The following is a 17,692-nucleotide window of genomic DNA, read 5'->3' as shown; positions in this document are numbered from 1 at the left end:
CTGGTGAGGAATAAAGAGTCCTTTGCAGGTGAAAACAATTTTTTTTAAAAATTAAGTCAAAAGTCTAAAGTTACAAATATCTACATCCAGTGAGACTCAAAAGTGAAAGCTACGCAACTGTTAAACTGGGATATTCTACCATCAACTGTTTTCCACAAATGACAACTTTAGTCCTGAGTTACTGAAAGAGGAGAGTGAAAAAGCTGGCTTAAAAGCCAACATTCAAAAAACTAAGATCATGGCATCTGGTCCCATCACTTCATGGCAAATAGATGGGGAAACAATGGAAACAGTGACAGACTTATTTTCTTGGGCTCTAAAATCACTGCAGATGGTGACTGTAGCCATGAAATTAAAAGATGTTTGCTCCTTGGAAGAAAAGCTGTGACTAACCTAAACAGCATATGAAAAAGCAGCGACATTACTTTGCTGACAAAAGTCTGTCTAGTCAAAGCTGTAGTATTTCTAGCAGTCACGTATGGATGTGAGAGTTGGAGAATAAAGAAAGCTGAGCACCGAAGAACTGATGTTTTTGAACGGTGCTGCTGGAGAAGACTAGTCCCTTGGACAGCAAGGAGGTCAAAGCAGTCAATCCTTAAGGAAATCAACCCTGAATATGGAGGGACTGATACTGAAGCTGAAGCTCCAATACTTTGACCACCTGATGTGAAGAACTGACTCCTTCGAAAAGACACTGATGCTGGGAAAGATTAAAGGCGGGAAGAGAAGGGGACAACAGAGGATAAGATGGTTGGATGGCATCACCAACTGGATGGACATGAGTTTAATCAAACTCTAGGAGTTGGTGATGAAGAGGGAAGCCTGGTGTGCTGCAGTCCATGGGGTTGTAGAGTCAGACAAGACTGAGAGACTGAACTGATACTGAAAGTCTGTTAAGTTAAAATTCTGTTCTCTTAATCAGACTTTAAATGTATAAGGGACCCATGGTATCTAAAGGAACTAAAGAGAACTCTTGTAAAATAATGTTGGTTTTTTTTCCTCCCAATGAAAGCAAACTTCTATGCACCCCGGGTACACTGAGACTTCTCAAAGGGATCACCTGTGCAAAGGTGACATCCACACAAGGAAGAAACCACCCCCGCTCCTGCTTGCTCATCTCTTGTGCTGCTCCGACCTCGTTCTGGACCCAGAGCTGAGCTCCAGACTTATTTCAGAGTAGAAAGGTAGGCCATACAAGAATCAAATAAAAGAACTTTTACAGGTAAGAGGTAACAGGTGAAAATGTTATCAAGCTGTACGTGGTACTTACTGCCGGCTCGACTTGACTTCGATCTGCAATATCTATGTGGACAATTTCAACCGTTTTCCATGTGTTCGGATCTAGACCGTGTACCTATAAATGAGAGAGAGAAAGGAAACAAGGCCAGCTTAAGACTCTTTTCGTTAGGCAAAACTAGTACGCTTGCATATATAATCTTGATCTAGAGTCTCTCAGAGTACATCAAGAGCCGTAATAAAAACAACCCAAGCTGCTATTTCATTAAATCAGCTGTCTGAAGGCCGGAGGGAGGGAAGAGAATGCTGTCAACTTCACAGAAACCGGTCATCATTATTTTCTGGTAACTCTTAGAGATGACTAATACAAAAAATAAACCTTACCAATGTTTAACCCAACTGATACATGACAAAGTCCTTGTAACCTCTAAGTCCTAGACAAACAGAAGGTGACATTGTAATTAAATTTTAAGAAGCTGCATTGTAAGCGCTAAAACTTCTCTTGAACTTGATTCCCTCTAAAGGTATTCCGCTTCAGTAGGATGTCAATTCCTCTATTCCTCATGTCATTCAATCAGTTACTTCTGAAATTCCATCAACGAACCCATAAAGAACTGTTTAAAAACTGCCAAAGACAGGCCCATTTGAACGCTAAAGATGGCAAATTAAATCATACAGACTAGAGCATACCAAAATACCTCATTCAGACTCTAAATTTTAGTTACTGTGAAAAAAAGCCCAAGTCAAATGTTCATCTCGAAGAAAAACTCAAGTCAAATACTCTCAGTTATAGTTCAAAAGTTCCTTTGATTGGCACCAGTAATAGCAGAGGAAAAACATACTCTACCACCAGTAAAACTTACTTTCCCATAACAAAGGTTATGTATCAAAAGGTTGCAACGGTCGTTCTCAAACTGGAATGCCAACCAGAAAACAAGACTGCAGGGCCCTGTTCCCAGAGACTCTGACCCAGTGCGTATGGAGTGAGGCCTGAGCATCGGCACTTCCAACGAGTTCCCAGATGCCACTGCTTGGTGGTCCAGGGACTAAGTGCCCGAGAACCCCTGGGCCAGGGCATCAACCTTTAGCAGACACAGACGCCCTCCCAAGTTCCCTGCTAAACCTAACCGAAAGTTAAAAGCTATACCAAGTCGTAACTGACTCTCTGGTAATTCACTTGAGGGATAAAAGCGCACCAATTTGTAAAAGTCAGGAGCTTGTCAACATTTTTGTAAATTATTCAAAGTACCTTCTTCCTTCCTGCCTTTTGGGCATTTCTCTGAAATCAACCAATAATTCAGGCCAAATGGAATGGAGGTGAAAATTAAAGCAATCAATTTTGCTATGCACAGGAGCTCTGGCCAATACAGAGATGAAAAAAAAATTTTTTTAATTAACAGCTGAAACTGGCTTAAGGATTATCTGTGAGTTTTGTTTACCTACCCTCTCCCAATCCCAGATAAAGTGAGTTGCTGATAAAAACAGCAGGCTCACCAAGTCCACTCACACACCAAGGCAAGGGAACTGACAGAGAAGGCCCACTGGTTTCTGGTGGCAAGACTGCTTCACTGCAGCAGTCTGACACACACCAGGGTGGCAGGGCGCTCATCTAAGGCCGCTGGCGTCATGTTGGCGATGACACAATGACTACGGTATCCCCATTTCAGAGGCCTTCTACACTGAAAGTCCAGAGTCAAAAACTTACATTTTCTAATGTTCCCAAGTCTGGTTTGTGCCATGTTTCAATTTTAATGAAGAAATCATCTTTCATATATTCGTTCTGTGGAAAACACAACAGCAAAATGACAGTGACCTTTTGCCGGTTCTCAGGCTTGTGTCTGCAGGAGCGTTCCCCAGGCACAAGCATCCACGCTCTGATTCTACAAGAAGACTGGTCCTCAGGTGACAAAGAATCATTAGCTGCCGACTTTTACAGACTTGTCAGGCCAACCAACCGCTGCATGCATTTAAATAATGTACACAACGCCACTTGGCATGCAGCACGCAGGGCTAACACTCAAGAAGCTGTGAGGTGTGCTGAGCGGATGTGGCATTCAAAGCAAGTAGCAGAAGCAAAATAAAGTCAACAGGGAGATGTTGAGGTAAGGCTGTAACTAGCCCCTTAACAGTGGAGTATGTGGTGGAGTGTGAGCGGGTGCCCGTAGAATAGAGGAGGGTCATGCAGTGGTGGGCAGTTTTAGGAAAATAAAGCAACAGATAGTTGAAAGCAATTACTACATAGGGAAAAGCTTAAAGATGAAGAGTATGTGATACAGAAACAGTTTTACTCACCGTTACAACTGAGGCATACCGGAACAGGTAGGCAACAAAGGAGGAAAAATTTTCAGAATATTAATCGGAGCCAAAATAGTCTGCTACAATATTTAATGTCACAAAGATTAAACTACCTGCCAACACAGAACATTTGGTTTAGATCTGCAAAACACAATCTCTAAACAAGCGACACTATGGGATACCTTAAGACTATGGAGTTGCAATCTAATCATTTTAAGTAATTTTAAAACAATGGTAAAAGGAATAATGTCACAAGAGCAAAACACCATTTATAATGCTGACCGAACAAACAGGAAACAGTCCCACCACGTGGCAATGGAAGCAAAATACTGTTGAAACTACACTGAATGATGCTTGTGCCTGAGGGTAACCTTTAAGATTTCTGTATTCCTTTTATCCGCTGCCCGTGGAGCCTGCTTGGTCAACAAGGATCTCAGGGTGCCTGTCATCTGGGAAGGAACTGTGTCCCTCACCAAGGCTTGGGGGAGGGACCCCTGCAGCTGCTTTTCTGCCACAGCTCGCGCAGCGACCCCCACCAGAAGGCCCCACCTGGCGTCAGCCTTCTCTGTGCAGGGCAGAGGGGTGAGATGGTTTCTGGGAGGCAGACTTACTTGTTCTACAGTAGGGGTATGCATTCCAGGCTTTCTCGTGGAACACCAAGGAGCCCTCGGGAGCGATCATCCTCACGAACGCAGGCACTTTGCTGGGAGGAGAGAAACACTGGATATGTTCTCAACAGCACCACTACTTCTTTGTCGGCTTCCATCAGGCTGCTTCAAGGAGTGCTCACGGGTAAAGTTAGTGTAGAGACAGCAAAATGACTGTGTTTAACCACACACAAGATCGTGTTTTTAAACAGAAGTAATTCTTTCTTACGGCTTTTGACCTACTCCCATAATACGAGATCTAAGAGTTAATTGAAGATGTTCAACCTGCGTGTGACATGCAAGTTTTCTCTGGCAATCAGACCACACTACACTGTGTCTTAACACAGTAGAGTCTCCAGAATAAGGTAATGACTCGGAATAAAAGCCTTTTAATACATTTTACAGAATAAACTTAAAGAAAAATGATAATATGAAGGGTCTGTGTACAGAGGAAGATAGGCAAACATACTTAGGTATAAAATTGTGTCGACCTGGAAAATGAATGTCAACTCTGCCTTAAGTCTGGTCAGATCAAACAGGTTAACTATGTAACTAACACATGATGAGCTTGTGCAAATTCACGAGATTATCAGGAAAGATCCTAACAGGTAAGTGGGCAAAGCACCACCACAGACACACCACAAACAGAACACACAACTGGAAAATTAGTTTTAACAAACATGGAAAATTAGTTTTATCAGTCTTCACAGCAGTGCCGATGAAATGACCATTTTCCTGACTGGCGCTTACGGTACAGAAACTTTTACATGCACAGGCTTTCCACAGATTGGATTCAAATCCCAACATCGCCCTGAAGAAGCTGTGTGACCTGGAGCATATTATATCACGGGGCTCTCTGAACTTCCCCCTGTGTTGAATGGAGCCCATATCACCTACTTTGCAAAGTTACTGAGAGGATTCCATCAGACAGCATCTGTAGCGTGGTAGGCACCTGGCACACTGCAGTGAGAGCCGACTAAACGGCATCTGTTGTTGCTGTTGTTTGGCCGCTCAGTAGGGTCCGACTCTTTGCGACTCTGTGGCCTGGAGCCCTCCAGGTTCCTCTGTCCATGGATTTCCCAGGCAAGAATACTGGAGTTGGGTTGCAATTTCCTCCTCCAGGGGATCTTCCTGACCCAGGGATGGAACCCATGTCTCCTTTGTCTCCTGCATTGGCAGGCAGATTCTTTATACCACTGAGCTAGCTGGGTGTTTTTTAATTATACGCTGACACGTAGCTGGGTGCTTTCACATGCCTTTCTTCACTTTAACCCCCCAATAACACTATGAGTTAACCATTAATTCATTATTTCATATAACCAGCATTTAAGTAGCTAAATAACTATGTCAAAACGATATCCTCCAACTTGAAGCCCTATGTATATTCTTTCCATCAGAGCTGCTTTCTGAAAACTTAAGCACAACTTAACTTCCTGAACTAAGAGAAAGAACCAACTGAAGACACTTGAGACCCAGAGAGGACTGCCAGCCCCACAGTAAGACTGAGCAGTTGATCAGAAATACTCCTATGCTGAATTTCAGAAGCTAAGCAAGGAAGGTGGAATGAACCCCACACCAGCCAGAGTGCTGTGTAACTACAAAGAGCAGTGTGGACAGCCCTTTCCTTGCCTCCGCAGTACACAAGAATGGTGCAGTTTAGGAATTCCCTGGCTGTCCAGTGGTTAGGAAGTGGCACTTTCACTGCCGGGGCCTAGGTTTGATCCCTGGTTAGGGAACTAAGATCCAACAAGCGACGCGGCATGGCCAAATAAAAAGAATGCTAGGGTTCGAAACTCCTACTATTGTGGCAAATTAAATTTTTAAATCATTGGAAAAGCTGAAGTATTACTATCACATACAAAGTATGCCCAAAATTCCAAGGGCATAAACTTAAAAGATATTAATGAAGGAGGGCTGATTGTCTGAGCACTTGCTACTTTTGAAATCTTGGGAAATTCACACAAAGGGGTATAACTTCAGGAAAATGAAGACAGGATACAGCAAAGTAATATCACATTAAAAGTTAAAGAAGATCTAAGCACTCCAAACCGTTTCTTGCATTGGTAAAAAACTGGAACCAAGACTCCTTTAAATTTTGGAGAGGTCTAATCAGGGTATAATGTAACCCATGTGGCAAATTTTTTAAAATACAAGCTACAAGATTACTTGTTATCTGCAAGTACGACAAACAGATTATCTATGGTTCACCTGGTCAACTTAGAAAAAGACAGGAGAAAAAGAGCTGTGTACTAGAAGTATATTCTTAATTATTCTATTTCTATAGTGCCCAATATTCTAAAAACCATAATATTCATCGTTTCAAAATTTGCTGACACAAGAAAATTGGCAATCAGTTACTGAAGGTCAGCATAAGACCAATCTCTAAAAAAATTTTAGTATTTCTTCATTGTGCTTCCAAATGCCTATTATCTTAATTTTAGGATGCTTTTTCTACCATGTGAATTTCAACTCATTTTATGTTTGACTTAGTTTCATGCAAAGATGGGCACAATAAAGAACAGAAATGATAAGGATCTAACAGAAGCAGAAGAGATTAAAAAGATGTACCAAGAAAACACAGAAGAACTATACCAGAAAGGTTTCAATGACCAGATAATCACAGTGGTGTGGTCATTCACCTAGAGCCAGACATCCTGGAGTGTGAAGTCAAGGAAGCATTACTACAAACAAAGCCAGGGGAGGTGATGGAATTCCAGCTCAGCTACTTCAACTCCTGAACGATGATGCTGTTAAAGTGCTGCACTCAATATGTCACCAAATTTGGAAAACTTGGCAATGGCCACAGGACTGGAAAAGGTCAGTTTTCATTCCAAACTCAAAGAAGGGCAATGCCAAAGAATGTTCAGACTACTGTAGAATTGCACTCACTTCAAGTGCTAGCAAGGTAATGCTCAAAATCCTTCAAGCTGGGTTTTAACAGTATATGAACCGAGAATTTCCAGACGTAAGGGCTGGATTTAGAAAAGGCAGAGGAACCAAAGATAAAATTGCCAACATTCGCTGGACCACAGAGAAAGCAAGGGAATTCCAGAAAAACATCTACTTCTGCCTCACTGACTACATTAAAGCATTTGAATGTGTGGATCACAACAGCTGTGGAAAATTTATAAAGAGATGGGAATACCAGACCACCTTACCTGTCTCCTGAGAAACCTGTATACGGGTAAAGAAGCAACAGTCAGAACCAGACATGGAACAAAAGACTGGTTCAAAATTGGGAAAGGAGCACGCCAAGGCTATGTATTGTCACCTTGCTTATTTAACTTATACGCAGAGTACATCATGTGAAATGCCAGGCTGGATGAATCCCAAGCTGGAATCAAAACTGCTAGGAGAAATATCAACAACTTCAGATATGCAGATGACACCACTTTAATGGCAGAAATTGAAGAGGGAACTAAAAGAGCCTCTTGAGTGTGAAAGAGAACAGTGAAAAATCTGGCTTGGAACTCAACATTTAAAAAACCGAGATCCTGGCATCTGGTCCCATCACTTCATGGCAAAAAGATGGGGAAAAAGGGGAAACAGTGGCATATTTTATTTTCTCGGGTTCCAAAAATCACTGCGGTCTGTAACTGCAGCCATGAAATTAAAGACGCTTACTCCTTGGAAGGAAAGCTATCACAAACCTAGGATGCACATTAAAAAGCAGAGACATCACTTTGCGGACAAAGGTCTGTATAGTCAAAGCTATGGTTTTTCCAGTAGTCACGTGCAGGTGTGAGAGCTGGGCTATAAAGAAAGCTGAGCTCCAAAGAATTGATGCTTTTGAACTGTTGTGCTGGAGAAGACTCTTAGTCCCTTGGACTGCAAGGAGATCCAACCAGTCAATCCAAAAGAAAATCAACCCTCAATATTCACTGCAAGGACTGTTGCTGAAGTGGAAGCTCCAATACTTTGGCCACCTGATGTGGAGAGCTGACTCACTGGAGAAGACCCTGATGCTGGCAAAGACTGAAGGCAAAAGAAGAGGGCGCCAGAGGATGAGATCATTAGATAGCATCACTGACTCAACGACATGAATATGATGAGCAAACCCCATAAGATAGTGAAGGACAGGCGAGCCTGGTGGGCTGCAGTCCACGAGGGAGCAAAGAGCTGGACACGATTTAGCAACTGAACAGCTGTAACAAAAATTAAAGAAATAAAAAAGTTTACAAAAATATGAGCAAACCTTTGAACTAGTTTTGTTTGAAATTTACTGGCTTTTCATGTTTAATATGAGAACATGAACTGACTACATTTAGGGGAAAGGCACAAATGGAATAAAATTAAATTCTATTTCAAAGGAGAATTTTCATCAAGGGCAACTTCAACATATTTCTAACAAGACAGGTCAAAAGTGCCATTTGTACACAACAGAAAGTATATATGTCCTTCTCCCCCTCAGTATCACTTAGGAAGTCACTTTAGCAACATGCTGGAAACTCTGTTTTGGAAGCTTAGTCTCAGAAAACGGACAAATAGTAGCCAAATTAACAAAACAGAGCTAGACCTTCAAAAACAAACTAAAAAGGATATTCATCATCCTCTTGTTGCCCCAAACTAGTCACAAAATGTCCTCTCACAATAAACCAATGTTTGCGACAGTGCTTACCTCAGGTAAACACATGTGGACCACAGAATTTAAGCATTAGTCATGGTATCATGCGAAGAAGGCAATGGCACCCCACTCCAGTACTCTTGCCTGGAGAATCCCATGGATGGAAGAGCCTGGTAGGCTGCAGTCCATGCGGTCGCTCAGAGTCAGACACGACTAAGCGACTTCACTTTCACGCACTGGAGAAGGAAATGGCAACCCACTCCAGTGTTCTTGCCTGGAGAATCCCAGGGACGGAGGAGCCTGGTGGGCTGCCGTCTATGGGGTTGCACAGAGTCGGACACGACTGAAGCGACTTAGCAGCAGCAGCAGCATAGTATCATGTCCAGTCACACAAACGTTCTTTGTCAGTGCACAGCCTTCCCCCACCCTATCTCTGAACACAAAATAAGAATATTTAACTTCAAGTTAAAATTCAACTGAAGTGTTTTATCAATTATGTTATCAATATCAAATCTAAGCTCGATGTACTAATGGCTATGAACCTGTGTACTGTGCAGTAAGATACCTTGGTCAGAGTGGGAGAAGAAAACAGAGGGCTTACGTGATTTAAAAGATACATAATAAATGACCATAGTGTACCTGTAGCTTCTCCTGATGTAGGAAAGGGCTTAAAAAAAAAAAAAAAAAAAAATCTTGTTCCTGAGATAAATAATACCTTGGCAAATCATTTCAAACTGCACTTTCCCCAATGGAAAGTTTATGTCTTTTTAAGCAAGTAATCTTTCATTTTATAATCAACTGAATTACACCTTACGCACAATGGAGATCTCGTTCCTTGATTCACTCAAGTATTTACTGACTGTCCACTGCGCCAGGGACCACGTAAATAATGATGTACAAACAGGGACAATTCCTACACAGAGCTCACCTTCCCAAGAGGGAAGTGGAAAATAGGTCAGCAGACAACAAGAGGCAAAGAGAAGTAGCGTTCCTAAAGCGCCATGAGCTTAAGGAACATGGCAATGGGCAAGTGAGCACGTGAGGCAAAGGCGCTCAAAGAGGCGACGGTGGCTCAGTGAACTGCAGCAGGGACCTGAGGATGCAGAGGGCCAGCTACATCCAGAGAGAGATCACAGAGCAGGCGGAGGGACCCGCAGGAGCAAAGGGCCACTCGGAGGCCTCCAGCATGGTGAAGGCTGTGGCCAAGAAAGAACAGAGGGACACAAGCCTAGCACTGTGAGGTGGGCAGGGAGCAGACAGATCACACAGGGCCCGTCTCAAAGGCCTGTATCAGAGTTTCTGGTTTACTTTAGATACCCAGAGAGTTTACTGGTGATAATAAAGGGAAGTTTTTTTATGTATTGGTAAAATTCAATGAATGAGTAAATGTCAAGTGCTAGAAAAGTAAAACTGAATAAACATAAGTAAGTTCAATACTATGAATACTATATAGGTTATACCATGAAGAATGCTAAATTTTCTCAAAAGGCACATTTTTAGATATACTTACGGTGCTAATGGAGTAGGAAATGGCAACCCACTCCAGTATTCTTGCCTGGGGAGCCCCATGGACAGAGGAGCCAAGCAGTCTACGGTCCATGGGGTTGCAAAGAGTCAGACATGACTGGGTGACTGAGCGAAGGTGCTAATGAATTAAAAGAAACCATGAATAACACAGTCTCTGGATAATTGATTAATCAAGGTTATTGCCCTCACTCAAACCTGCAGCAGAAACAAAGAAATGCTGCGTTCTAAGATAATATCAAAGTAAAATTGAAGGTTCTACAAAGTGATGACCCACTTTATATTCATGTATCATTATAAACAAAGCAACAGCCTTAAACTGAGAGAATTATGAAAAATACGAATCATCACAGCTCATCCACAACCTTAAAAGGCTCTACAAAACCCCACCATGAATCAGTATGAAGAGAAGAAAGCCAAGAGCAGAGCAGATTCCCTCCTCCTTTGATAAACTGGAGACTAGACACTACTGACAAGACAGACTCTCAAAAACCATTACTGATCTTCTGCCCTTAAGTAAGTTTCAATATGCATTTTCTATTTTAAAATATTTATACAAAAAAAAGAGAGATCAAACTGCCAAACTTAGGAGAACTGTAAACTAAGAGATAAAAACAATGAACAAAGGATCTGAATGGTCAAGTCACACAATAAATTCAAAGGGCCAGTTAATATGAAAGAACATTTAACTTCAGCGATAGAGAAATGCAAATTTAAACAAGACGTTCTTTTCTGTGCATCAAATTGGCAAAAATTAAAAAGAAAATTATGGGGAAATGAATGCTCTCAAATTCTTGGAAGGCAATCTGGCAATAATACCAAAACTTTAAAAGAGCATGGACTTCCAGCAATCCTACTGTAACAAACTTCTTCCAGAGAAACAGGAACCTACAGCATAAAGATTTATGCACAGCCACCTTCACAGAAACATTACCTGCAACAGACAAGAAGGCAAATACCTAAAACATCTAAATCGACTTATCATTTAGAGAATGGTTAAGCAAACTATGCTTATGGCCACACCAAGACATTTTACTCAGCTTTGAAAATAAGGAAAGGGCATCAAATAGTAACACGGAAGGATGCTCACAACGTATCACTGCATAAAAATTAATGCAGAGTGCAGAACCGTGTGTGCGGGATGATCCCGTTTGCTGTGGACAGCAAGAAACGACACAGGTGACATTTTTATGTTTCTTAAAAATTTCTTTGAATATGTGTAGAAAATGATCTGCAGGGACAGATTCTAAGTTGTTTCTAGTTTCTCTACAGGGATATGGATTTGTGATAACATGAGGTGGGTACTAAGTTTTTAACTTATCATCTTCTATTTGAATTCTTTTAATAGGCAGACAGACCACTTCATAACTTAAAAATAATAAAGGAGAGGAATGCTCTCAAAAATTAAAATGCAACATATTATCACATTGAAAAAACACCCAATAGTCAATTAGGTAGTCACATGCTTAATAAGTGGGTGGATAGTCAAAGTGTGATTATTTAATATGATAACTAAGCACCAAATGCGAACACCCTGCTTACCTCTTGAGGTGATAAATTTTGTGTGTATACTGTCCCTTTTCTCCATCCTTTTCATAAGGTTCATTCTTTAGGACTTCAATTCCTTCTCCACCACCAGTCTCATTCTTACTGGCTTCTGCCACAGAGTAAAGCTGCCCAACCTGATACTGAAATATCGAAGAGTACAGAACTTCAGTAAGTCAGCAGTAACTGCAAAGACCTCCTGCGCTAAAATCTTTCTGCAGATACAGAAAAGCATATCCCAACCATTGAGCACAGATGTTCCACATGAAAACATGACTCACAAGAGAAATTAGTATGTGTGGAGAGATGAACACCAGATGATCATACAGCTTCAAGAAACTATAATAGTTGACAAGATTTCCATTATTTAGGAAAACTGTTAGTTACAAATATTCTGGTGCTTTAATACATACCATCCACTTGTTTCAATGTCAAGGTGCATTTTTTTTGAATAATAAATATACATTCATATTTTCCAAATCATTTTCACATCTATAACATCTCACTTTATTTCACAAAATTCTACAGAAGGTACGACAGGACTATATCTGTTACTTCTTCGCCAAAAAAGAAAGCTGAGCAATCAGAATACCGTTCTCAATAATGAGGAGGGCTATAAATATAGTGATAAGAAAAGCCTGCAAATACAAAGAACCATTACAGTGCAAAGTTTAGCAGACCTCTGGGGTCTTGTTTTCCATGCTTATGTATGTGCATGCCTGATTTGGCTCTGGTCCACCTCAACAGAAACAGTATTGGGTATCTAGGGTCTGAACTGTTAACTGTGAAGTTCTCCAGTAAAAGGAAACTGGTTTTAAAGTATAAATATACAAGTATTACCATGAAAAGGCAAGAAATTGCTGATAGTGCTTTCTCTTTCACTTTAAAGAGAATGAGACTTCTCACTGGCTTGCACAAACGCCTGAGTGGACAGCACTATCTATGCCCACCTGGAATTTCCAACAGTCTCAACAAACGATAAAAAGCAAAGTTCCCGTATTCTGATTTGTTCCAGTGACTCAATCATGGCAGCATCCCCAACCTCTTCAAATTTGGCTAAATTTCTTCCTTCTAATGATGAGAGCCTCAAGAAATGTTTTTCTTTTTTTCCTCTTTTTTAAAAGCATATTTTCAAAGAAAAGCTACCTCTAAAAACTAATAATTCAAAACTAACATTTTATTTTGAGGAACAAAAAATCAGGGTGCTTGTAAGCTCAGTAAATAGTCCTATCTAAAAAAGCCCATGGGAATATGATGCTATACTGACGGTTAATTCACACACACACACACAAATTTGGAAAGGTTTAGGAAGCTGGAACAAAACACATTTCTTAAATACATCAAAAATCAGTTTTTGTAGAGATTTCAGACTGCAGAAAGGGCTGTCTTCTTTCTTCTGGTTTTTATGACAGATCACCAGGGTTAGTCCTGGAATGCTACAATCCTTAAGTCCTTCAAAAGACACTTTTCAACACTGTCATATTTTAAAAATAGGATTAAATTGTCTCTAAGTCTGAGGATAAACTTGATCTTGGTTAGAAACAGAGTAACAAAAATTTACACAGGAACAACAGTCAAAAATATGTTATTAGTGGAATGATAACTTGTCACATGCCACTTGGCTTTCATTCTCATTTTTAAGAAGAACTTAAACAAAGACAGGAGGGATATTAAGTCTGAATATAACAAAAAAGCTGAGATTATTCTGGGTGACAATAACAAGACTCAGAAAGATTTCAACAAGTTGATCCAACTAGCTGAAACCAAAAAAACAAATCTCAATTTCCACATTCAAGTTCAAACAATTGTACAAGTAAAGATTTGGGATGCCTGGCTTATCTGAGCGTTCTAATACACTTAAAACCTCAGACCCTACTGAGGTACCTGTGGCTGTGTTCAAGTCTACATGAAACAGTGCCAGACAGCTACTCGTTTTCAGTTCCTGCATTTTTTTTTTTTTCCTGCCTGCCTTCTGTCAGCTGTCACATCTTAGGTTATCAGTTTGTTTTGTTCCACTTCCAATCCAGTGGTTCCAGTTGAGTCTCGTCTCTAGGAAGCCCAGATAACCGAGGAGTACAAGCTGTGAGCAAGTTACAGGAGGACCCCAAGGCCTTTGTGGGTTTTGCTCTGTGGACCTTGATTTCTCAGGAGCCGTCTCTGCTTTTATCTTCATTCCTAGCTGTACTACTGATAGCTCCGACCGCAAGACATGCAGCTTTCTGTACAGGTGATGCATTTCTGTGCCGTGTGCAGGTCAAGGGATACGATGGCCTCTCGCGCTCCTGTGCGGACACTGTTTTCGGCTGAGAGCAAGTACAGCACGTGCGGCAGCGAGATGAGCTGGTGAGGAAGAGTCTGCAGGTGCTGTTATATCGGCTACGTGAACATGCTGGGACCACAGGGCCAGGGAGAGGACAGAGAACTGTCAAAAGTTACCCTGAAGGGTCACCACGGATAAGAGAGAACAGGCTTCCTTCCTTCCCTTTCTGCTCAAGTGCAAGGAACTGTAAACAGTAGGCAGACTTTACAGGAAAGCATATTTTAGTTTAAAGTAATGAGAAATGTTTAAAATATTCAACAGTAAAGTAGGCGGTTTCTCCAAGCAGCCGGCGACTTAACCCTCAAGTGCCCAGGTTGCGGCTGGAACCTCCAATTTCTGACACACTGCCGACAGAATTCCTGCACCGGACAGGTTAGTCAGCATTCTCAGACTCTTCCAAACCCAGGCAGGGTAACAGATATTCATTTCCAATTAATTATCTCTAACACATCATAATTCACTGTCACATACTGCAAAGTATGAATACAATGAAAATATGACCTCAGATTAGCATATCAAAATAAATTAGGTAAGCAAGACTTACCTCCTGAACTGAACATGGCAGAACCACACGGCTAAAAAGACAAAAGGATAACAAATGTTACACACAAAGTGGTTGGCTTTCAAACTGATCTCTGCGATTAAAAGACCTTTCGCTTTAAATCCAATGACAGCATAGTACAAGATGTCATTTCTGGAAGAGGGTCCTCGCAATGACTACAGATCTAAATAAGAGTTTTTAAACTGGGGAAATACAACTGCCCATTGCTGACTCTCAACCATCACTCGCATGTAGCATTTATACCAGGACCCCAAAGCGCCGTTGTAGAGACTCTTGTGAGGAGTAAAGGAACAAGAGGAAACTCATCACTGAAAATTGCAGGGTACAGGATGTATCATTTGTAGACTGTGTGGTCAGGCTGCCCTCAAGAAATTTTTAGTGCGGTTTCATTCTCCATCTATACAGTATGCATTTTGTCTTTATGATACTTTCTCACAGAATTCATGTCTTGAATCTCACGAATGAATGCCTCCAAAAATTGCTCCCTACTATCCAATTATTGCTCAGTCTTATTGAAAAAAAACACGTAAAACATCCTTTAGACTTAGTAAGAAAAAACTTTACCATGGAAAATACTTTGAGCCCGATAAATACAAGCCCTTTCACTGTAGATTCAACATGAGGTTGCTGTGTTTGACCTTGTCCAAGAGTCTGTTTCTGTACACACAACAGGATTAGGACAGAGGTATAATGCTCCTAAAGATGAATTCCAAAAAAGAATTCTGTGACGAATTATTTTATATCAGGATATTGCATTTTATCTCCAGATTTTTTAGGGAAGTCCCCTCATACTTAGTTCCACAAGAAGCTGTGAAAACCAAGGCTATCCCCAAATATCAAATGTCTCATAGTCCAAGAGGGCCACTCCCCACCCTGCCCCACCCCTTAACCTGGTCATTCTTGGACTTTTCCCTCCTACCATCTAACTACCATAGCAACGCCACTTAAAATCTCATTTTAACTCTACTTTAAGGAGAGGAAAAAAATACCACAGGGTTCACCTCAATTTTCATTTTACAGGAAATTCCCAATAGTTTTCTTCACTCCAACTTCTCTTCAGCTGCACTTTTTATCTGTTGCTCTCTCCTTAGTCTTCCTCAAACACTGATGCTTGAGCGCTCACATCACCTTAACCTTTACCATGCATCTCCTGTTATTCCCCCTCCTCCTTGACTACTGGGGGTCACTCATCACTCTGTCATTCTGATAATGATTGTCCAAAGACAATGAAGGTTCTCCAAGTCACAATGGTTGCTAATTTCTTCTCATCAAGAATAAACTTGTTATACAAAATCCTTCCAATACCTCATCATTTATTTCAGCTGTCTTCCCGGGGTACACATTAACACGCTCACTGTCTCAGTAACAGAAAATAAAACTGGGGTGGAGAGATGCAGTGGACAGGGGGGAAGACTATGATATAGGCTGGGAGCCTGTTTTGGGAGATTCAGACAAAGATACAGGTTGGGAGCATACTTTCAGGGCCTGGAATACAAAGGTACAAAATCTATTACATTTACTCAACAACAAAGAATCCTGGAAGGTTGTTCCAAACAGTAAGCAACACAGCTATGGCCAACACATCCTCTTAGGTGCTTAAAGACAATGAGAAGCAGGAGGATGGGGTAAAAAGGCAGGGCAAGGATTAACAAAGACCCAAAGGAGGATGTTCCGTGTACTGAGGAGCCTGGAGGGCTGTCCATGGATCCATGACTCACACTGACTGACACACACACACACACACACTGTACACACACACACAGGAGAACGCCAGGCTACAGTCCATGGATCCATGACTCTCTCTCTTTCTCTCTCTCTCACACACACACACACACACACACACACACAGGAGAACGCCGGGCTAGTCCATGGATCCATCACACACACACACACACACACACACACACACACGAGAATGTCCATGGATCCATGACTCTCTCTCTCACACACACACACACACACACACGAGAACGCCGGGCTATAGTCCATGGATCCATCACACACACACACACACACACACACACGAGAACGTCCATGGATCCATAACTCTCACACACACACACAGGAGAACGCCGGGCTACAGTCCATGGATCCATCACACACACACACACACATACACACACACACACACACACACACACACACACACACATGAGAACGTCCATGGATCCATGACTCTCTCTCTCTCTCACACACACACACACACACACACACACACACACGAGAACGCCGGGCTACAGCCCATGGATCCATCTCGACTCTCTCTCTCTCTCTCTCTCTCTCTCTCTCACTCACACACACACACACGAGAACGCCGGGCTACAGCCCATGGATCCATCACACACACACACGAGAACGTCCATGGATCCATAACTCTCACACACACACACGAGAACGCGGGGCTACAGACCATGGATCCATCACACACACACACACACGAACGCTGGGCTGCAGAGGAAGTGGAAGAAAGGAATAGAAAGGAAACTGTTAAAGACTTCCCTGAAGTTTCACAAAACCAAGAATCACTGCTGAATAATTTTATTAGTAGGGAAAACTTACTTCACAAAATGAAAGTGACTGATTATGACATTCTGAATGAATGATGAGTCAAGTAACTTCTTCAAGATTTAAGAAAAAGTAAAGGAGATAAATAAGAAACAGGCTTTAACTTGCATTATCATCCTAAAAGCAATAATCAACTTTTACAGCACTGTGAAAATCTTCACACTTCTCTGAAAACTGTTATGAAAATAATTTTCCAAATCACACAACCTACTAGTTCTTTAAAACCAGGATTTTATGCTAATGGCAATTTTACCTACTGCTTAAATAACAACTTTAAGGTAACTCCCCATCCTGAAAAAGTTACTTCTAACCTTTTGATTCATGTCAAAAATAGTCGGCATTTTTAAAGACAACAAACATTTGCCAAAGTATATTACAGTTTACCAACATTCTTACATAGGGATGACCTACCTATTCATTGCTCCTGACCGAGA

General features: G+C 41.4%; 1 protein-coding gene across 2 annotated transcripts in view; it reads right to left on the bottom strand.

Moving 5' to 3' along the window:
• PITPNB (phosphatidylinositol transfer protein beta) overlaps positions 1-17,692 on the bottom strand; it is a 59,749-nt gene that overhangs the window by 39,559 nt on the left and 2,498 nt on the right. For both annotated transcript variants that reach the window (XM_081542843.1, XM_081542842.1), the window contains exons 2-7: positions 14,676-14,706; positions 11,809-11,954; positions 4,143-4,234; positions 3,529-3,536; positions 2,942-3,016; positions 1,271-1,354 (exon numbers count right to left, since the gene is read on the bottom strand). In XM_081542843.1, coding sequence (XP_081398969.1) covers positions 1,271-1,354; positions 2,942-3,016; positions 3,529-3,536; positions 4,143-4,234; positions 11,809-11,954; positions 14,676-14,706 — 436 coding nt within the window. The remainder of the gene's footprint in view (positions 1-1,270; positions 1,355-2,941; positions 3,017-3,528; positions 3,537-4,142; positions 4,235-11,808; positions 11,955-14,675; positions 14,707-17,692) is intronic.

Source organism: Giraffa tippelskirchi, chromosome 11 (genome assembly GCF_054371585.1).
Source record: "Giraffa tippelskirchi isolate mGirTip1 chromosome 11, T2T-mGirTip1v1.2.pri, whole genome shotgun sequence".
In the NCBI taxonomy this organism is placed as follows: Eukaryota; Metazoa; Chordata; class Mammalia; order Artiodactyla; family Giraffidae; genus Giraffa; species Giraffa tippelskirchi.
This window is presented reverse-complemented; position numbering and strand designations above follow the sequence as displayed.